This window comes from Topomyia yanbarensis, chromosome 2 (assembly GCF_030247195.1).
Source record: "Topomyia yanbarensis strain Yona2022 chromosome 2, ASM3024719v1, whole genome shotgun sequence".
NCBI lineage: Eukaryota > Metazoa > Arthropoda > Insecta > Diptera > Culicidae > Topomyia > Topomyia yanbarensis.
The window spans coordinates 6,429,018-6,452,414 of record NC_080671.1 but is presented as its reverse complement, the minus strand read 5'-3'; the positions used below and the strand labels follow the sequence as shown (position 1 = coordinate 6,452,414).

The following is a 23,397-nucleotide window of genomic DNA, read 5'->3' as shown; positions in this document are numbered from 1 at the left end:
TGGGTATCGAATTCTCCACGGAGAAAACTGAGCTAGTAGTATTTTCAAGGAAGCGTGAACCAGCACAACTACAGCTTCTATTAATGGGTCAAACTATCGCTCAGGTCTTCACAGTAAAATATCTAGGGGTCTGGTTCGACTCGAAAGGTACTTGGGGATGCCATATTCGGTATCTGAAACAGAAATGCCAGCAAAGGATCAACTTTCTTCGTACAATAACCGGAACATGGTGGGGTGCCCACCCAGGAGACCTAATTAGGTTGTATCAAACAACGATACTGTCGGTAATGGAATACGGATGCTTCTGCTTTCGCTCCGCCGCGAACATACATTTCATCAAACTCGAAAGAATTCAGTATCGTTGTTTGCGTATCGCCTTAGGGTGCATGCAGTCGACCCATACGATGAGTCTCGAAGTGCTGTCGGGCGTTCTCCCGTTGAAAAATCGATTTTGGGAACTCTCATATCGATTGCTCATTCGATGCGATATCTTGAACCCGGTCGTGATTGAAAATTTCGAAAGGCTTGTTGAGCTCAATTCTCAGACCCGTTTCATGTCCCTGTACTTTGACTACATGGGGCAGAATATTAACCCTTCTTCTTACAATCCCAACCGTGTGCATTTCATAAATACTTCTGAATCTACTGTTTTCTTCGACACATCCATGAAAGACGAGATTAGTGGAATTCCGGACCACATACGCCCACAAGTGGTTCCAAACATTTTTTATAATAAATTCCGAGAAGTCGACTGTTCTAAGATGTTCTATACTGACGGATCAAACCTCGAAGGATCCACTGGCTTCGGTATTTTCAATCAAAAGTTCACCGCCTCCTACAAACTCAGTGACCCTGCTTCAGTTTACGCCGCAGAACTAGCTGCCATTCAGTATACCCTTGGAGTCATTGAAACATTACCCGCAGGCCATTACTTCATCGTTTCGGATAGCCTCAGTTCTATTGACGCTATTCGCTCGATGAAACATGGAAAGCACTCCTCGTATTTTTTGGGGAAAATACGGGAGCTACTGAGTGCTTTATCTGACAACTCTTTCCAGATTACCTTGGTATGGGTCCCTTCTCATTGCTCCATTCCGGGCAATGAGAAGGCAGACTCCTTAGCTAAGGTGGGTGCCTTAGAAGGAGACGTTTACGAAAGACCAATTTGCTTCAGCGAATTTTTCAGTATTACTCATCAGAGAACCCTCGAAAGTTGGCAAACTTCGTGGAGCAGTGGAGAGCTGGGAAGGTGGCTACATTCGATAATCCCTAAGGTATCGACGAAACCTTGGTTCAAGGGGATGGATGTGGGTCGTGACTTCATTCGTGTGATGTCCCGACTCATGGCAAACCATTACACGCTGGATGCACATCTCCGGCGTATTGGGCTCGTGGATAGTGGTATCTGCGCTTGTGGCGACGGCTATCACGACATCGAGCACATTGTCTGGGCGTGCACCGAGTACAGTTCCGCTAGGTCTCGGCTAGTGGATACCCTGCGGGCCCGAGGAAGACCAACCAACGTCCCGGTTCGAGATGTGCTGGCAAGCCGCGATGTCCTCTATATGTCCCTTATATACACCTTTGTGAAAACCATCAATATACAAGTCTAACTGCCCCTTCTTATTTTCCTTATCATTCTCAGAACCCTCTTCCACCTGTATCAAAGCATCTGTATCGAATGAGCCAACAAACACGGGACCTACGGCACGAACATAACACGCTTAACTCGAAATGTAGCCGATCCACATCTGAGCCGTACTACGAAATCGTCTGGAAAAACCCCTGCCATCTTGAGGAGGACCACCCGGCGTCCCAGTACATGATTCCCCTGATGAAGGCCACCCGAGTTTGTAATCCATCCGTTGATCTCACGATGCCTGAAACTGAAATAATTTTCTCTTCCTGCCATCTTTGTCTACCCTCCCTCCCCTGACTCTTATACCCAGAAGTAACACCACTACCCCCTCCCCCCCAATATCATCACGAAGCATTTAGCTCTTCTTGTCTCTTCTAGTTTTAACTATTATATTATATAATCTCGTTGAAAATGCCCAACTCTACTACCCACAAAAATAACTATAATTACGAATCTTTACAAAATTCAATCATGCCCTCTAGTTATTCCTAGTTTTAAGTTAGTCGTAAAAAATTGTCCCCCTTAGTTAAACATTATTTGCTCCAATAATCTCACTGATAAAATTGTCAAACCATATTGCCACAAAAACTAAATGACCCCCCTAATCTTACGAAAATAATATTATCACCTTGTGTAGATATATAAGATAGCTATAAAATCGCATTAGTTTCATTTTAAAAAAAATCAATATGTAATCCCCTAGTTTTAAGCAATTTAAAATGTAAAACAAAACAAAATTGGCACCTTTAAGCTAACGCAACGTGCCTTATCAAATAAACGATTTGAATAAAAAAAAAAAATAACAAAAACAATTTTTTCTACTAATAAAAGCGTGACGCAGGCGTTACTGAAGGGCAATTAAACATAATTATAAAGGTCATGATTTTGGTTCACGGTCCTGTTTTCATGATTTTTGTTCACGGTTCTGTTTTGCTCCAGAATTCATGACACTTTATTCATGATTTTGGGAACTATATTTTTCCCGTTTATATGTACGAAATACACTGTAAACTGCACGCTCAACAACGCCCTGGTACACATATCGGAAACTTATGACGGCGCAAAATGTTAAATGCTGACACTAGCTTTACGAATGATGACTTATACACCTGTTTCGTCACGTTTTGTTCTACTAACCATTTAGTTTACATTATTAAAACGTCTAGAAGATTGAAATTCGAAATTATATTGGATTCACATGGGCTTCTACGACAGCGCCAGAAGGACGCTATTTCCACAAAACTATGAAAACAATATTTGTGTTTCTGAGCAAACTCCTAGTCCCGCAAGAAAAGGAGTTCTGATTAAGCTGATGAGAATTAATGAAATCGAAACTTGTTTGGGCCTAGCAAGCAATGCAATACAGGGTGTTTGGTTCAGGAGTAAGAATCTCTCGAGGGGTGATTTACTGTATATTTGGAGAAAAAATCTTTCTACACATACCATCAAATCTCAACCGTTACAGAGTTATTGAACTTTTTGTGTAAAAAACTTATCTATTTTAAAATATCTCTAACTTTAAAAGTATACTTTGTATTTTAAATCTTTTAGTTCCATTCAAAAGGTGAAAAAATTTCCTATTGAATGGTGTTCTCATAACTTTTAGTTATTTAGTTTTAATTACCTTTTAGTTGTAAAGTAGTTAAAAGTTAGTGTTTTGGATGAGGTTTTTGTTAATTTTCCCAGAATAATGAATTATGATTGTAGCAATATCTATTATCCGAAAGGTGGGTTTGAGGACGATTCATAATTTGTTCTTCTGCATAATATTCCTATCTCTTCTCCTTTCCTTGTAATTCCACTTCCAAACTTTTTCTGTATCTGACTTGCAAGTTCTTAAAAGTCTCTAATCTAAAAAAAATATGCTTTACATCGCTATTACCAGGGCTTCATTGGAAAGCTTAGAAAATTTCCTTTCGATGCATGTACAGATATCTTTTAGTTAAGTGTACTACATGACTTTTCACTAGTAAAATAACTCAAAATTTGCGTTTTTTGGTGATTTTTGTAATTATTGTAATTATTAATCACCTAAATTTATCGTCACTATTGTTCATTTGGTGCCCCTTAATATTCTCTACAATTTGTTATTTAACACTTTATCCCTATCGCTTTTCATTTCGCTGCAATTTAATAGTTAACACAGCATGACCTCATCACAAATGCAGTGGGTTCGAAATCGTTGTTTTTGCATATGAAACGAGAAGATAAAAATGATTTTGCTTCGAAACTAAAAGAGATAATTGAATGGAGTCAAAGGAAGAATTGTAGAACTTGCTGCGATGCATTAATTCCATGATAATAATGGTGAAGTTTATTATTTATTATTTTAATAAAATAGCAAAAATGCTAATAATAACACTAACTTTAAACTAATTAACTTCTAAAAGAATACTAAATTCACTTAACTGAAAGGTATCAATACATTTTTCTCTGCAAAATTTTCCTGGCTTTCGAATAAAAATAAGAAAAGGTACAATAAGTGCCATACTTTTTCAATAAGAGCTAGTATTAGTGAATATGAGTTTGAAATATCCAAGTTGAATAACCCAAACATATGAAAACAAGACAAGATAAGTGTATCATGTCAAAGAACAAATTATACAACTTTTCAAGACTAACAATTTGAATTATTAAAATAGTGATGTTAACTATTAAGATTTTCGCGAAGTGAACGAAAAATTGATCAAAATTGTTAAATTTTAAATAAATTACTGTGAAAAGATTACTTAACCTCATTAGCTGAAACATTTGAGGACATTTTTCAGTGGAAAATTTTCTCACCTATCCAATGGATCCAAAAGATTTGAAATACAAAGTATATTTTTTAAGTTAGAGCTATTTTAAGACAAATAAGTTTTTAAAACAAAAATTTCAATAACTTAGTAACGGTTGAGATTTCATGGTATGTGTAGAACGGTTTTTTTCTCCAAATATGACAGTCAATCATCCCTCGAGAGGTTCTTAACCATGAACCAAACACCCTGTATATTATTAGCAGCTGTAAACAAAAGTATAAAAGTAAACACACACACGAAGTGCAGAAAAAAAGCGTTGGTCAGCTAACCACTATAAAGCTACTAGAACGCACTGAGTACAATATTTAATATTTTATCTATAACATTCATCGTCCCGCACAACCCCCCTCCCTCTGCCCACCTCACGGTCACTCGTTCCGATAAAAAAATGACAAATTACACTCATTTTATCTTCCTGCACCATTGTCAGCGCACACGCTATGAAATCATAATCGAAGGACGAACGGAACCGACAGAGCGGTGTAGACAACAAGTGAAGCACCATTATCCTGCCATTTCTCGGGAAATCATCATTGCCCAGACACTCAATTTAATTTTCTACTTTTTCTTGAAACAAATATTTTATTACTATATCTTTTCTCGTTTAAAACCTCTCTTCTGCTTTATAAAACAAATATATTTATCATGATAATATATCGGACGAACTTCTCGCGTTTTTTTAATCCTCGAGGAATTGTGTCTCACAATCACTTATTTGTTTAACTAACATTAGTTTAGATATTGGTTTCTCCTCGTTATCAACGGGCTTCAAATTCTTACAAAAAATACTCGCTTTTCCCAAAAAAAGTAAACAATTTGAACGTTTGATCATTACTCCACTTTAAACGTGTTTAGAAATTTCAATTTCGTTGTTTTACAAATATTTGTTTTCACTATACATTTGTTCCTTTTTAGCTAAAACTTGTAACACGACTTCATATTAACATATTAACACATGGTTTGTGTCACGAGAATACGCACACATCGAGAGAAAGAGATAGTGGGAAGGTAGAAGAAAATCCGGTTCAAGTGTATGACACAAGATGAAGCGAGTATACGTGGATACAGTACGGAAACGCCGACACAATGTTCACTGTTATTCAAGCATATCTATCTACAGGAGATCCGCGGGTTCCGCCACCAACGCTGCCGGAACCGCACACATTCACTGCCACCGCACCGGAAGTCAGCGAAGAAATACTGGCAGAGCACGAGTGCCGACATGGCTTCGGCGAAGCTGGATTGGATAGGCCGGATTCGTGGATCGGTGACAGCGTAGGGCTGCGATTACGTATTAGGTTCTTCCGTCGACTGCGACGGTACGACGGGTGGACCGGTATTCGAACCGTCGTCGGTTGAAGTTGATTATGAGAGTTAAATTGCTGCTGCTGCTGTTGCTGTACGAAAGCGAGCGTATCGGCAAGATCGCGTAGATCATCGGTGGTATTTTTGAGCTTACGTCGGGCGGGGTGCGGCAAGGCTGGCATCGTCGGGGGTGCTTCGTTGCGGATTGCCGATGTGGGAAGGATCACTCCGTGATTTAGAATTGAGGTTGATCCTTGTCCGCAGTTGACAACAGCGGATGAACACTCGGTTGTTGACAAAGGTCGCACCTGGTTTTGCTTGATGTTTGCCGCAGCCAAGGGAGCTCCCGGTCGGCAACGTGGTCTACGGTAACGATCTATCATTCTGATCATATGACGGAGACGAACTACTGGCCAAGGACGCACCGATCGGGCTCTAGGACGTTTGGGTACCGGGGAGGCGCTGTTGGACAGTAGCGTTACATCATTGCCGTTAGCGTCGTTTAGGATTCGATTGTTGTTGTCGCTACTAGTCGAGCTGGTGCTAGTGTAGATGATATTGTTATTGTTGATAGCGTTATGCTCTCCAACCGACGTTAGATTATCAAAATATTCATTCCCATTGCTGATACTGCTAACGGTACTATTGTTGCTACAGTTATTGTTGCTAACACAGTTATTATTCCTATTGTTATTGGCACAATTTTCATTATTTGTCAGTTCGTTATGATTCAACTGCTGCTGCTGCTCCTCCTGTAAATGATTATGTTCTACCACATTGGTAATCGTGGGAAACGATTGCGGCACATTACGTTTCTGTTGTTGCTGAACTACAGCCGATATGGATCTCAGTGGATCACCGGGAACATCTGGGCTGTCCGGTACGTTGGAGCAACAATTCCATTTCCTCTTCCACCGGTGATGCTTTGTTAGAGACTTAGCACAACACCGTTTCTCCTGTAGGGCAGCAATTTGTTCGTTCTTATCCAGCGCATTCCTGGAGGGTTTCACCTTGAAGCTACAGAACGTGCACTGTTCGCTATACTGGACGTACGATTCGGACGTAGTCGTCGTTTCGAAGTCTTCCCCATTGACTGTCGTCTGTCGAAACTGGGAACAACAGTGGAATGATCTTGATTCACATTTATCTCGGGGATGACCTGTAACCGCTGCAACGTTACGCTCTTCCAGCATCGAGCACAGATAGAAAGCTGCCTTTTGATGCGCGGAGGTTCCTGCTGAAGCACTGGTACCAACGGTCGTCAACGAGAGCGTATCCAGATTTCGAAGCCCTGCCGAAGTAATGTTGTTGGTACATTCCTTCGAGTTATCACAGCAATGCAAAGTACGAGGTCGCTGTCGGTTCAGATCGTTCAGGGTACCCGATACCGGTAGGATAAGTGGGTTTACGGAGGAACAAACGTAAACTTCCGGTATGGAGTCATTGGGTTTAGTGCAGTTCGTAAGTACTGATACCTTGGAAATGGTAGCTGTGGTTGATGTAGTCGTCGAAGGGCCATTCGCGAGGTTTTGAGAAACCTGAGCATTCGTTGGTACATTGGTCATCACATTTTGGCGGCTGTTGCGGATGTACTCGTAGGTGGTGAGACCAAGAAATGAAATGTAAATGTGAAAGCAACAGAGATGTATGAGGAGACCTGCTGCTACAGCTGCGAGGATCCCGAGAAATCCTATGAAAGCCAAAACTATCGTATTGTTGGTGCTGATTCCAGTGGCTTCAACGGGCTTTTCCGTACCATAGTCGATGGCTTCCGTTGTGTTCTCCGAGGAACTGATGAAGATTGTTTGGTTTAGCAACAAATCCTGAGCAGTGATAGTTATATTTTCCCAAAGTGTCGGACTGGTGGAAAGCGTTTCATTGTTCCGATCCGTGCTCGGGTAATCAACAATAGTGGAGCTGTTTGTGTCACTCGCAAAACCGAACCAGGTGAGGTTCAACCATTCAGGTTGCACGTGATACAGTACAATCTCTAGGACAGCGGCGGCCAAAATGACCAACGCTGCGATGACAGCACTAACCACGCACATAAGGAAAGCCACATAGTTTCGACCACCAACACAGTGATTTAACCATTTGCAATGATGATCGAACGTACCGACGCACTTGTTACAGACACTGCAATGTTTCGTCCGATGGCTGGTTGTCTTGATGTTGCACAGATGGCACCGTCCGTTCTCAATCACGTGCGAATGCTTACTGCGGTCAAACTCGGGCACAACAGTTCGGGTACTTTTGCGTCGCAGTTCGATGTCGGCTGGATCGAGTAGCAGTGCTGCCAGGTGCGAAGCCAGATGTAGCAAATAGAGCGTAGCTAGCAGATAGTACAGCGGTTCCTGCACCGATGGTTTCAGCGCTGGAATCAGCACGGCAAAAGTCGAGTAACCGAAAACAACCAGCGCAAACCAACCGACTAGCTGGAGAGGATGCAAGGGAAGCTGAAGCCCATGTACTCTGCGGTCTTTCCGATACTCGGAAGCACCCAAATTATCTTGGGATGAGCAGAATGGATTCCGTGCTAGTTTGCTGCTTTGTTTGGCAAGTGTTTTGCGTAGTGTTGTGACGGCACCTTCTTCGTGTTTCGGTTGCTGCTGTCGGTGGAGGTGCTCTGTGAGCATGATATTCAATCCGGGATCGATCGTTTGTCGACGCCTTTATGTAGATGATTGCCAGTTGGTCTAGCATTATAACACACTCGATTCACTTCGGGAACTCTCTCACTGACGCACACACACACACACACGAGCGATGTCGTCTACTGTGAACAACGCTGCTGGGCAGGATTTCACGATTTTTGCCTTCTGTTATCGATTGCAGATACTTTTCACACCAGACGCAACTCCCACGCAAAGCAGATTGTCCAACAACACTAGCTACGGCTATAAAATCGCACACTTTCTTCGTTGTTCTCGTCGTCTGCTTTCGAGCGCAATTCAATCAACAAAGTTCGATTATGACGCTTACAGAACAAAGCTTTTATTTTATAATGTCACATTCCGTATTCCGTGTCCGTACTAGCACACTTCCCAAGTAAGCTTGTCCACTATAATTAGCTTCATTTTGTTTTGCTGCTGTTCTTTTGCTTTCGCTGTCGCGAGACGTCACAGTACACTATAGAACAAAGACCGGTATATGGAACGGATTGATGTGCACTCACGATGCGTACTGCTCCAGTGCTACTAGGAAGTCAGTCACGAACCGAGTTGATCGGCTAATTTCATACATTCGATACTCACGCCCCCACTTTGTTCGGAAGGACTCACAATCACAAACACTACTCTGCAATACTAGTTGGTATCATTATATAATGTAATCCAGTAACCCGCTCTCCATCATTGATGGGCCATGTTCGGTTGATGCACATACGTTTTCAAAACTTCTCGTAGGCTCGGTTCTTCGTTACATTTTATTCCAATTTTCTTTGGTTTGCAAACTTCCAATATGCTTTCTAGCTTATGTAACATTAAACATTCATGGACTAATTTATATCCTTCGTTCAGCAGGGTAATCTCGTACTGACGTAGATAATCCGATCACAATCTCAGACGTCTGCAGCAAAAATGACCATCAGCTTAATCCGGACGGGTTTTCCAAGCGGGCATTAACTGTGTTAATCCGAAATTTCAACGTCACTGCCACTTAGCTGCTAACTACGAGAAAGATCACCATAACCCGCTGCTGCTATCACTGCCACCGAGCGCATCAAAAGTACTAGCACACAGCTAAATGCTGTCGCAGTGCCCACACCCGACCGACATCATTTTCCACTTTTTATTATGCTCATCACACCCGTGGTGCTTCCATTCCTACCCGTTCCTCTTAATCGACAATCCCTTTCCGTTATGCGGTTCTGTCGTGGCGTCCTTCCTAGTACATACTATTGCCCTCCTCTGGCACTACCACCGCGACCACCGACAAATACTAATCGAAAAAGGGGTTCAAGGAGTGTTATTTTTAGAATTCTTTTTTTTTCTCACCCTTTCTAAGCACAAAGGACACTACTAGACACGGGTGGTTAGTTGCGGCGGAGGTCTTTTCATTATTACGCTACCGTTTCGGATTGTGACTCAACTATGACTGAGCTTCGTGGTTGGCAACGGTCGACCACAGGATAACTGCGGCCACGAACGAACTCGTGAGTGGCGGAGTGAGTGATAACTACATCGGGTTTTCCCCTACAATTCGCTAAAAACAACTGGGCGATTGCTTATCAGAGCAGGATATCGTACGAAGGGGAAATGATACGTTATTTGAATTGATACATAACAGAATTGATATTACACTGTAGAGCAAAAGAAGACTTTCACACATTCCACGCACTTGAATTGCTTACCTCATGAAAATAAATCTGCTAATATAAGTAAAAGTTGTTCTGAAATATGTTGGTATAGGTTTAAGGCTCCCAAATCATAGATATATAGAAAATCTTTAAAAGAATTTTATGACGCTCGTCAATAAAAACCAGGTATACATTTAAGACTCGTTTTTAATAATTGAATATATCTTCCCGTATCACATCGGTATGTTCGCAATAAAATTAATTTGGAGTAGTCTTTAATGCCATTTTATTGTATACATATTGTACAAAGATTTCATCTTTGGACGCAGATTTTTTGAGTGAATGGATTGCCGGATAAAAGGGGGGGCAAAAGTTGACCATTTTTGCGTGGTCCCCTAACACAAAAATCATGTTTTTTTTTAATTTTTCACGAAAACAATGCACGATATCTATGAAATAATTTCAAAAGCTAATAGTACTCATCAACACCTTTCTAAAAATGTGCTATTTGTGTATAACAAACTTTGAAATCGGGGGGTGCACTGAAGTGTTGTCCCCTAACGCTTTCCGTTACAGTACGGTAAATCCTTCTGCTGAGATACTTTGGGAGCCTACAGAACAGGATATAGACATAAAAGATATAAGCAACCTATTTCAGAAATAGCGCATCGATCGGGGAGCAGAACGAAAAAAAATAGCGAAAGTTTTGGGTCCCAGGAAACCCCGGCACAGTGGATCCACTCCATACAAAAGCTGGACAAAACCTCAAAAGTAGTTTAAAATGAATGAAAATATCATCTAAGCGTAATTTTGGTGCGCTGAACTCGATTTTGATTAAATTAGGACGCTAAAATGAAAATTCGACAGCGTAGGGTGGCTCTAAAAGTTATTTTTTTTTTAAATTTCGAAAAAGTGAATTTTATTAACTTCTCAAACCAGATACTTCGTAAGTAAACAGAAACATTTTGATTTCCTAGGGTAGTCCTTAGTAACGACTTAGCTAAAGTGGTTCCAATTTATCGAAATCTGGCGAATAAAAAATGATGTAATTTTATACATTTGTTTATAGATCTTCAGTCTAATCTGAATACCATCATTGGAAAAATCTTCCCTTCATAGCTCTTTAAGAGATAATCTTCATGTACTAATTTATGAACGTATGCGTTTAGAATAGTTTAGAATAGTTAGAATAGTTATAAAAGATCTTAAGGTGTTTGATAGAATACCTTAATTTTTTGTTTTATTGGTTTATTTATTCATAGTTATCGCCAAAGCTATTAAAAGATGATTTATTTGATTTTGATGAAGATCTCAAATCATGCCCTACTATGCTCTATTCACAGTTGCTCATACGATGCATATTGCAGCTAAGCCGCTTAATACTTTTCCATTGATTTTCAATTCCAATGATGATATGAATATCTCTCCTTGTGGGTACTGACTTGGTTTTTGTACGAAAACATATGTATGTGTATGATTTGAAATAGAGGTATGAGCGTTTTTGCATGAAACTCTCATCAATTTGGAAGTGAATTATTGAGGTAGATTTTGAATTTGATTGTTGATTTTGATAGATTCAATAGGGAATTTGCACTTGAAAACAAATGTTGCATTACTGACCATAACTAAAAAGCAGGTAAAACAGAACACTTCCCACACTCACGTGTTTACCTTACATCGGTCACCAGTAAAGCTAACGACCAATACGTACAAAATAAATAGGATTCATGGAAAGATATAATAATAGTAGCAGTTAGTTTGCCTCGTTCGCTTGTATTTATTTGAATTTTTCTATACTGCAGATAACTGTGAAAATGTAGAAACACGAGTCATAGTTGCAAGACGGTTAAGGCATACTTATATTTGTATCAAGGAAATCGCCCCAAACCTTGAATTTACAAGCAGCATTCAGAAAAAAAACCACCGGTGAATAATAATGCAAAACTTTATGAAATCAAAAAATACCATGTGTCTCCATGAAAAAAAACTAATTTTACAAATGTCCAAATATCAACCTTCGGCGCAATGATTCGTTGTTCGACTTGCGCTCGGATAAGACGTGTGCTAGTGCTTTTGCAGTTGCCTTCCCCGGCTCAGTTTTTATTGTGTCCAGTGCTCAGTGCAGTGTCAAAGCCAGTTGTGATTGCTAGGCCTTTGTTTCGAAAACAAAGTGTGTCGTGCTGGTATTGTCAGCCAGTCCCAGCAAAGGTCATCGGCATCGAAAAGATAAGTACCTGTTTCCCTTCTACTATTATTTTCTGTTTTGCCCTTGATACATTCCGTTACTGCTCTTTTTATCGTTCTTTGCGCGAAGTGCTGATCTCGCGCTAAAATGTCCCTCGACGGTCAGCCCACCGATGATAATATGGATGATGAAACATCCCCTGATAAGCCTCCTACCAAACCCCCTCGCCTAAAAGCATACCCAGAGAACTCGACTGGGCCATTTGTGGTTTACTTCCGGACCACCAATAAATCATTTGATATTTTGAAAATATCACGTGATCTGACAGAGCATTACTCGGCCGTGACCCAGATTACAAAGGTTCGCGCGAATAAGTTAAAAATTGTTGTTAGCGACCTCGCACAGGCAAACGGGATTGCTTCCTGTACCCGCTTTACGCAGCATTATAGGGTGTATGTACCGTGTGTAGATGTAGAGGTCGACGGGGTCATAACCGAGGCGAGTTTGACATGCGAGGACGTGCTGAAGTATGGGGCTGGCTGTTTTAAAAACCCCCTACTAAAGCCGGTGAAAATATTAGACTGCAAGAAATTGCACACGCTCGCTGGAGATAAAGAATCCTATATACCATCAGCCTCGCTTCGGGTGACTTTCGCCGGATCGTCTCTTCCAAATTATGTCCTTCTGGATAGGGTTCGCCTGCCTGTACGCCTGTTTGTACCGCGGGTAATGAACTGCAGCAACTGCAAACAGTTGGGCCACACAGCCACCTTTTGTGGCAATAAAAAACGATGTGGCAAGTGCGGTGGAGAGCATGAGGATGACTCTTGTGACAAAGACACTGAAAAGTGTGTTTACTGCGGGGGCCCTCCGCATGCTCTTAAATCATGCCCTGCGTACAAACAGCGCGGGGATAAAATTAAGCGCTCCCTCAAGGAACGCTCGAAGCGCTCTTATGCAGAAATGTTAAAGAATGCTTCGCCATCTGTCCTTTCCGAAAACTCCTTTGCTCTTTTGGCTCCTGTTGAGCAAGAATCTGATAATCCACAAGAGGGAACATCTTTTGTTAACCCGGGGGAGTCCAGGAAGCGGAGAAATCCTGCCTCCCCTAGACTGCCCCGTAAGGGTCCCAAGGTGTCCTCCTCTGAGAGTGCGCCAACCACATCTAATAAATCCAACGGAAGTGCTGCACTAATGCCGAAGCAATCTGCTCCTGGATTTGGAAATTTTAATTCAAACAAGGAGTACCCACCACTTCCAGGGACACCAGAAACCCCAAGTGTCCCTCTTTTTCAAACAGACACTCAGTCCAGTAATGGACTAATGAAATTTTCTGACATCGTGGACTTAATTTTCACAGCTTTCAATGTTACCGATCCTCTTAAAAGCCTTCTGATACGTTTTCTCCCTATAGTGCAAACATTTTTGAAGCAGTTGACTACTAAATGGCCCCTCCTTGCAGCGATCGTATCCTTCGATGGCTAAGTCATCGAACGAGGTCACTGATTCGATCACTGTTCTACAGTGGAACAGCAGAAGTATCCTCCCGAAAATTGATTCCTTTAAATTTTTACTAAATAGTTTAAAATGTGATGTTTTCGCATTATGTGAAACTTGGCTAACTTCCGATATAAATCTCAACTTCCACGACTTTAATATAATTCGTCTGGATCGAGAAAACCCCTATGGAGGAGTACTTTTGGGGATCAAAAAGTGCTATTCTTTCAACCGAATTAACCTCCCTTCGACACCAGGCATTGAAGTTGTCGCTTGTGAAATAAGGATCAAAAGCAAATACCTTAGCATTGCTTCCATCTACATTCCCCCTAGAGCGTCGGTAGGGAACCGAACGCTTTGTAATATCACGGAATTCCTACCGGCACCGCGGCTAGTTCTAGGAGACTTTAACTCGCACGGTACGGTATGGGGTGGTCTTCACGATGATAACAGATCAACATTAATCCAAGATCTTTGCGACAATTTCAACATGACCATCTTAAACACGGGAGAAATGACACGGATTCCTACACCACCAACACGCGCAAGCGCGTTGGATTTATCTCTATGCTCGACTTCGCTACAGTTAGATTGCACGTGGAAGGTGATCCCTGATCCCCACGGTAGCGACCATTTGCCTATCGTAATTTCAATTGCCAACGGTTCAAGACCATCAGAAACAATCAATGTCTCATATGACCTCACACGGAACATTGATTGGAAGAGTTACGCGACCGCGATATCCGCTAAAATCGAATCCATTCAAGAACTTCCTCCGGAGGAAGAGTACAGGTTTTTGGCTGGCTTGATTCTCGACAGTGCGAATCAAGCTCAGACTAAACCAGTACCGGGCGCGAACACCCACGGACGATCTCCCACCCTGTGGTGGGACAAAGAGTGCTCAAAACTGTACGCGGAAAAGTCCACTGCGTATAAAACCTTTCGGGACGACGGGTTACCCGATAGCTATCGACAGTACGCGTCGCTAGAAAAGCGAATGAAGTGTTTGATGAAAGCCAAGAAACGCAGTTATTGGCGCCGGTTCGTCGACGGGTTAACGAGAGAAACAGCGATGAGCACTCTTTGGGGTACGGCTCGACGTATGCGTAACCGAAATAGTATTAACGAGAACGTGGAATATTCAAACCGCTGGATATTCGCCTTCGCCAAGAAGATCTGTCCAGACTCTGTCCCGGTACAGAAAACATACCACGCCGCGTCTCCTCACGATACCGCGAACGAAACACCGTTTTCGATGGTGGAGTTCTCACTTGCCCTCTTATCGTGCAACAATAACGCCCCGGGGTTAGACAGAATCAAATTCAACTTGTTGAAGAATCTGCCTGATTCTGCTAAAAGGCGTTTGCTGAATTTATTTAACAAGTTCCTTGAGGGTAACATTGTTCCTCACGACTGGAGGCAAGTGAAGGTCATCGCCATCGCAAAACCGGGAAAACCAGCCTCCGACCACAACTCGTACCGACCGATTGCAATGCTTTCCTGTATCCGGAAGTTGTTCGAGAAAATGATCTTGTTTCGCCTCGACAATTGGGTCGAAGCAAATGGCTTACTGTCAGATACACAATTTGGCTTCCGCAAAGGCAAAGGGACGAACGATTGCCTTGCGTTGCTTTCTACAGAAATCCAAATGGCCTATGCTAACAAAGAGCAGATGGCATCAGTCTTCTTGGATATTAAGGGGGCTTTTGACTCAGTTTCTATCAATGTTCTTTCAGAGAAGCTGCATCAGCATGGTCTTTCGCCGATTTTAAATAACTTTTTGCTAAACCTGTTGTCTGAGAAGCATATGCATTTTTCGCATGGCGACTTAACAACATCGCGATTTAGCTACATGGGTCTTCCCCAGGGCTCATGTCTAAGTCCCCTACTCTACAATTTTTACGTGAATGACATTGACGATTGTCTTGCCAATTCATGCACGCTAAGGCAACTTGCAGACGACGGGGTGGTCTCTGTTACAGGGCCCAAAGCTGCCGATTTGCAAGAACCATTACAAGATACTTTGGACAATTTGTCTGCTTGGGCTCTTCAGCTGGGTATCGAGTTCTCCACGGAGAAAACTGAGCTGGTCGTCTTTTCTAGGAAGCGTGAGCCGGCGCAACTCCAGCTTCTACTCATGGGTGTAACGATCAATCAGTTGTTCACATTTAAATATCTCGGGGTCTGGTTCGACTCGAAAGGTACCTGGGGATGTCACATTAGGTATCTGAAACAAAAATGCCAACAAAGGATCAATTTTCTCCGGACAATAACTGGAACATGGTGGGGTGCCCACCCAGGAGACCTAATTAGGTTGTATCAAACAACGATACTGTCGGTAATGGAATACGGATGCTTCTGCTTTCGCTCCGCGGCGAACATACATTTCATCAAACTCGAAAGAATTCAGTATCGTTGTTTGCGTATCGCCTTAGGGTGCATGCAGTCGACCCATACGATGAGTCTTGAAGTGCTGTCGGGCGTTCTCCCGTTGAAAAATCGATTTTGGGAACTCTCATATCGATTGCTCATTCGATGCGATATCTTGAACCCGTTGGTGATTGAAAACTTCGAAAGACTCGTCGAGCTTAATTCTCAAACCCGTTTTATGTCCTTGTACTTCGACTACATGGCACAGAGCATCAATCCTTCTTCGTATAATCCCAACCATGCCCGTTTTCTAGATACTTCTGATTCTACTGTATTCTTCGACACATCCATGAAGGAAGAGATTCGTGGAATACCGGACCATATACTCCCACAAGTGATCCCCAATATATTTTATAATAAATTCCGTGAAGTCGACTGTGACAAAATGTTCTACACTGACGGATCGAATCTCGATGGGTCCACTGGCTTCGGTATCTTCAATAATACTATCACCGCTTCATTCAAGCTCAATGATCCCGCTTCAGTTTACGTCGCAGAATTAGCTGCTATTCAGTACACCCTTGGGATCATCGACACTCTGCCCACAGATCACTACTTCATCATCTCGGACAGCCTCAGCTCTATCGAGGCTCTTCGTGCGATGAAGCCCAAAAAACAATTCCCGTATTTTCTGGGGAAGATACGGGAGTCCTTGTATACGTTATCTGAAAAATCTTACCAGATTACCTTTGTTTGGGTCCCCTCTCATTGCTCTATCCCGGGCAATGAAAAGGCCGACTCATTAGCAAAGGTGGGCGCATTAAATGGTGACATATACGAAAGACCAATCTGCTTCAACGAATTTTTTAGTATTTGTCGTCAGAGGACACTCAACAGTTGGCAAACCTCATGGAGCAATGGTGAACTTGGACGATGGCTACATTCCATTATCCCGAAGGTATCAACGAAGCCTTGGTTCAGGGGGATGGATGTGGGTCGGGATTTTATTCGTGTAATGTCCCGGCTCATGTCTAACCACTACACGTTGCATGCACATTTGCGGCGTATTGGGCTTGCGGAGAGTAGTCTGTGCGCTTGTGACGAGGGTTATCACGACATCGACCACGTTGTCTGGGTTTGTGCCGAGTATTGTGACGCCAGGTCTCTGTTAAAGGATTCCCTTCGGGCCCGAGGTAGACCACCCAATGTCCCAGTCCGGGATATGCTAGCAAATCGCGATCTCCCCTATATGTCCCTTATTTACAATTTCATTAAAACGATAAATATCCCAATTTAGCCCCTCTCTTTTATTTCTTGTTTTTAGAAATTTCCTCTTGCTTGTGGAACCGATCAGCTGCAGAGTGCCACTATGTAACCGCCGTCGCCTTTACCACTACGCCTGCATAGAAGGAAACTGAAGCGAGAGCGACTTGATGTCCGATGACTTTTTAAGGATTCCCCGCGGGTCCGAATAATACCATCCGCCAACCCGGTACTCGATGACTTACTAGACTGAGGCGCAAATTTGTTTCGCTGATCTCCCGTTTGCGCGATAGTTGCAAGTTTTGCTCTTCTTTCCCTGTCACCATATACGTCTTCTCTCCCCTGTCCTCGATACACCTGCTGCTACACTGATGTGGAAATAGGCCCCCCTCTGAAATATCTTGACCAAGCATAAGTCTTCGTTAAAAAATCAAATTTGATTTCTGTATTCCTAGTTTAAAGATAGCTGTAATTTTTACTCTTTATTGAAGCTCTTGTCCTCCATCTTGTAAATAGAATTGTATCCCTAGTTTTAAGATATCTGTGAAATTTCTCATAAATATTTGTTCCACCTTTTGTTAGTTTTAAGATAACTGTAAAATATTTCGTAAAATACTATTACTCCCCCTCTTGTATATCAAACTGAATCCCTTGTTTTAAAATTTTTCATAAAAAAATCTTTTGGCCCTCTCTTGTATATTGAATCTTATTTCTAGTCTTAAGATAGCTGTAAACTTTTTTTTTTCTTGTATAAAAAAAATATCTCAACATTGTAACCTCCTAGTTTTAAGATATCCAAAATGTAAAAACAAAAGAATTTGGCACCGCCAAGCTAACGCATTTGTGCCTATCAAATAAACGAATTGAATAAAAAAAAAAAAAACCTTCGGCGCAAAACAGCGCAAGATGACACTATGATTTTTGAAAACTAGATGAAATTCTACGTTAGTTGTACTAGATGAGATCCTTCAATACGCTTTTACCGATAAAGAGATGACACTCTGAATGTAAATAAGTCAGCGTTAAACAACATAGTTATATTGATTTTATTGGTAACTTTATAAATACTCATTATTTCTCATATCGAAATACACCATTGAATTCCTGAGATGATTTTCTATTAGAAACGTCTATATGTGTTGTTAAATTATCATTGTAGTGCCTATTAAAACGAGATGAATTGGAATGAACAAAAGCTTCTTGTCACTCAAATTCTTGCAGATTTTCAAAACCTTGCACGGTTCAAAAAAATGTAGCACTTATATTTTTCAATCGATTGACTCAAAAATTTGGCGAAGACAGCTTTAGGTAATGTACATTTAGAAAAAAAAAATATAAAAGGTATGAAAATCGACAAAAATTTTTGGAGGTTTTGACCGGCTCGGCCCCACTGTGCCCTGCTGAAGAAATTTTTGAAAAAAATTGGAGCCGGGCTTCACAGTTTAAAACCAAACCCAAAGTTTGTATGGAGAACTACGGGTGTTCAAGAAGCAAGATATCAATAAAAATGGTCATCTTAAATTTTCGCATAAAGTCTTACATAAAATGCTTATTACATCGAAAAAGTAATCTATGCAAGTTTTTAGCGCAATCATCATTAAGGGGGTTCGGCGTTTGAATATTGTTTTCATAATATAAGAAAAAATCCAAATGTCGAAAATCGAAAAAAAAATTGTCGAAATATGTCTAAAAATAGCATGAAACATCAGCATCTAGTCTCAAAACAAACAAAAACCGCTGAAAACAAATTATAAAATTATTTTAGATCCAAGGACTTGGAAATTTTTGAAATAATGAATCGAAAATTTTACTGTAATGCCCTACGATTGAAAAAAAATTCCCATCGAACTAGGCTTGGTAGCAGCACAAATAAAAAGATGGCAGGGATTTGGGGTTCCAACCAAATCACCGTGCAGAAATTTTTGAAAAAAATGGAACGGGACTTCACAGTTTAAAACCAAAGTTTTGTGAATGTTTTGAAAATTTGCATCTTTTAAGTGAAAATGGACATTTTTGATCGAATTTTTCCAACGTATTGGGCTTGGGAGCAGAACAAATAAAAAGATGGCGGAGATTTACGGTTCCAACTAAATCACCGAGGAGAAGTTTTTGAAAAAAAAAATGGAACGGGACTTCACAGTTTATAATTATTGACCACTTGGCACAAACCACGGTTTCGAAATTGACTTTCTTCTACATGAACCAAACATCGTAGTTTAACACAGCTTTTTAATGTTTTTATAGCACGTTAAAGTCAAAATTTTATCGAGGATACGCATTTCTCAGAACTCGCAAATAAAAGATTCAATTTCACGAAATTGTCTAGTTTTCTATCATTTAAATAATACAGTGACAAGCCGGCCAGCTGACCCATAAGACCGCAATTGTGTGCAGATTTTTAACATTTTTTTTATACTGAAACATATCTAAATTTTCCAAAAGCTGCGTCTTTCCCTTCTTTTCCAAAAATCGCGTAAAACGGCTGCATTTTGATTAATTTCCGCAATCATAACTTGAGATAGAGCAGGTTTTTTGATAAATACAAGTGTAGGTTGGAAAATCAATATTTTGCTCTGTTGTCCCCTAACGCGACATTTTCACCTCTCAGAATGAAATGACAACCTGAAAAATATCGAACCCATAACATTAACGTTGTGTTAGTACTTCTAAAGTATTCAATCGATTGTTTTGAGCGTACATCGCAGGATTTTTCAAACGACAAGCTGTTAACAGTTTCATAATGCGTGCAAACGTTGTCCCCTAACGCTGGAATGTGTCTTTATCAGGTTGAGGTCAAACGACGTATTAACACAATATATCCTGGTACTAAGCAATTCGACATTTTGTGTACTTTGTGAGGTAATTGTTTGAGTACCAGATAGAGCGAAATATAAATGGATGATGAAGTGGATTGCCAACCTGAACCATTTGCAAGAAACCTCCCGTTCCCCCTGAAGGTCTCAAATGAGTGAGACGCGCCTTTCTAACAAACAATTAGGCGCGTTCAAGCTGGTATTACAAAATTCTTTATTATGTTTCTGGATGTTATTGTTGGAAAGAGATTCTCTGTTTCCCGCGGAATGCGCGTAAACGTTTCTGTTCACGGGTCAGCCCAACGCTATTTTGGCCCTTCGCTAACAGTAATAAGGCCAGTCGATTTACATCGCAAGAACGCGCAGAAATCGCAGCGCTTTTCATTGAAAACGATCGTTCGAAAGTGAAAAAAATATTTTAATGGCGGACGAAGCTCACTTCACCCTTTACGTCGGAGTAAATAAACAAAAGTGTCGAATTTAGGGAAAACAGAACCCACACGTTATACATCAAACACCACTGCACGACCAGAAAGTAACTGTTTGGGCCGGAGTGTGCTCCAAAACAATCTTCGGTCCTTATTTTTTTCAAAGAGGGAGACGGCGCACGCTCCAGTTGGATTTTGGCGCACTTTGTCTGTCTACACATGCAGAAAAAAGGTCTGAAAAACTTCTACTTTCAACAAGACGGGGCACCTTGCCACGCCGCAGCCGCTACAATCAAGTTCTTAACTCCGCCAGCGAATGACGGATCTCAATAGTAGCATGTCTGTAATAACAACTATTGAGAACCAGAGCTACAGGTCCAAAGCTCTGGTAAAGGAGAATGGTTGTGATGATCTGGGCCGCGGTCACCACGTAAAGCAAAATAGGTCATAACCCCAATTCCAAGGCGTGAAGCGACCCGTGCCGAGGGATGAGTGATTGAGGGGGTGAAAAAGATGCTCGATCGTTAACAGAGCCTGTGGCGTACCTGGGCAACCCCCACAGTAAGCGTCCCTTACCACGTTACTGCGGAGCTCTGGCGTGGCGGACCTTTCTTCCTCGCGCAACTCGTGGGAATCAACATGAATGAAGTGCACAAAAACAAAAACCAAAAAACGGAGGTGCCGAACCCCTTTGCTAGAGGTGGTTTGGCGAGGTCTCCCCCCAAGGGGGAGAGTAGTGGAGCGACGAGTGCTGTATCCGATAGCACCAGTCACCCCCCAGCAGTGGTAGAAAAAACCCTACCAACGCGCTGGATGGGCCACTATCCGCGATGCGCAAAGTGGTGGAGCAGCTTGATGCAATAATCGAGTCCACTAGCGCGAAACAAAATATTAGCAAGGAGCTCAAACAGAGCCTGCTGATGCTCCGGAAGGCTGTTCGTGTCGCAAGACAGGAACAGCAGGCTTACGCCAAGAGGGTGGAATGTCGGGAGAAGTCCGACAGAGGAACCCAGACAGTGGCCTCCAAGAGGGAGCAGCCATGTCGCTCGAAGCGGCGGCTGAGTTCCCCTCGAAGGGCAAAGGCAAGGAGAAGCGCAAGACGGCGTCGAACGCTTAGCGCCCTAGGAGGCCACCAGGCGAGGGTGAAAAAACCAACACCACACGGCGTGTAACCGTCACGGCCAAACGCCGTTTGGTGGAGGTAAACCGGGGCGAGAATGACCCCGCTGGGCAGAGAGAAGGTACCAGCAACTCGGTGCAACCGGGGCAGGGGGACGTAAACCCGTGGACGCTGGTTACCAAGAAGAAGCCGACACCGGACACCGGATGGCCCGCGAAGAAGGCCAAGGACAGAGGCGAGACCTTGTGGTTAAAAACCGACAAAGACAAATACGCCGACGTTCTAAAGTCGATGAGGGCGGACGAAAGCCTCTCGGCCCTCGGGCAAGACGTGCGTAGCGTGAGACGCACCAACACAGGCGAAATGCTTTTGGTGCTGAAGCGAGGCGCACAATCTAGTGCGGTGTATAAGGCCTTGGCCCAAGAGGTCCAGTATGAAGGCGCCCAGGTCCGGTCGTTAGGGGCGGAAATGACTCTCCAGTGCAAGCATCTGGACGAGTTCACGACCGCAGACGATGTCGTCGCAGCCGTAAAGGAGCAATGCGACGTGACAATCGAGCGGGCCTCTGTGCGTTTGAGAGGGGGACCCTCCGGCACCCAAGAAGGCTACCTCAGGCTACTGAAGGCGGATGCCAGAAAGGTTACCGTGAAAGGTAAACTGAAGATCGGCTGGTCGGTATGCCCAATTAGCATACCCCAGCCGCCTTCAGTGGATAGGTGCTATCGGTACCTTGAGTCCGGCCATAAATCTTACGAATGTAAGGGCACAGACAGGAGCAAACTATGTCGTCGCTGCGGCGAGGAGAAGGCTAAGAAGCAATCCCGTAATCATGCTATGAGTGGACCTTCGTGTCCCTTCGGTGAGGCAAATAAGAAGAAGCCGTGAACGTCACACAGCTAAATCTTAACCATTGTGCAGCTGCCCAACAGCTGTTGTGGCAGTCGGTCTCGGAGTCGAGGACAGATGTTGCCCTCCTATCAGACTCGTACAACATCCCTGCGGGCAACGGCAATTGGGTGTCGGACGGGCCTAGGATGGTGGCAATCTGTACAACGGGACGGTTCCCGGTTCAAGAGGTAATACACTCCTCCGCCAAGGGTGTTGCGATTGCCAAGATCAATGGTGTGTTCTATTGCAGCTGCTATGCTCCACCAAGGTGGCCAATAGAACAGTTCAACCAGATGATCGACAGACTCTCGTCAGACCTAGTGGGCCGGAAACCGGTAGTCATAGCGCGAGACTTTAACGCTTGGGCAGTGGAGTGGGGCAGCCGCTGTACAAATAGCAGAGGCCAAGCGCTAATGGAAGCGCTTGCGAAACTCGATACTGTGCTAGCGAACAATGGCTTCGCTAGTACATTCCGTAGAAACGGGGTGGAGGCGTGGATTGACGTAACATTTGCCAACTCGAGTCTGGTTCCGCTATGGGTGTAGACGAAGGCTACACCCATAGCGATCATTTAGCAATCCGCTTTAGGATCAACTATGTTGTGCAGCATCCGAGGGCGGAAAATCCCTGTCAGGTACGCGGGTAGAAGCCCAATCACTTCGACAGCGAAGCTTTCACCGCGGCCCTGGGACTGGAAGCCAACACCGACAGTCTAAGCGGGGATGCGCTGGTAGCCGTTCCATCACGCGCATGCGACGCCACTATGCCGAGGAAAACCCAGCCAAGAAACGGCA

At 42.8% G+C, this 23,397-nt stretch overlaps 2 protein-coding genes across 3 annotated transcripts in view; both read right to left on the bottom strand.

Annotated features, from left to right (window-relative positions):
- The window catches only part of LOC131682974 (tRNA-dihydrouridine(16/17) synthase [NAD(P)(+)]-like), a 310,819-nt gene that overhangs the window by 246,953 nt on the left and 40,469 nt on the right, over positions 1–23,397 (bottom strand). The window lies entirely within an intron of this gene.
- On the bottom strand, positions 5,000–9,843 carry LOC131682973 (uncharacterized). The gene is made up of 2 exons (XM_058964802.1): positions 9,738–9,843; positions 5,000–9,681 (listed from the first exon to the last, which is right to left on the bottom strand). Exon 2 carries the CDS (start codon positions 8,376–8,378, stop codon positions 5,538–5,540), a length of 2,841 nt encoding a protein of 946 aa, XP_058820785.1. The 5' UTR covers positions 8,379–9,681; positions 9,738–9,843; the 3' UTR covers positions 5,000–5,537.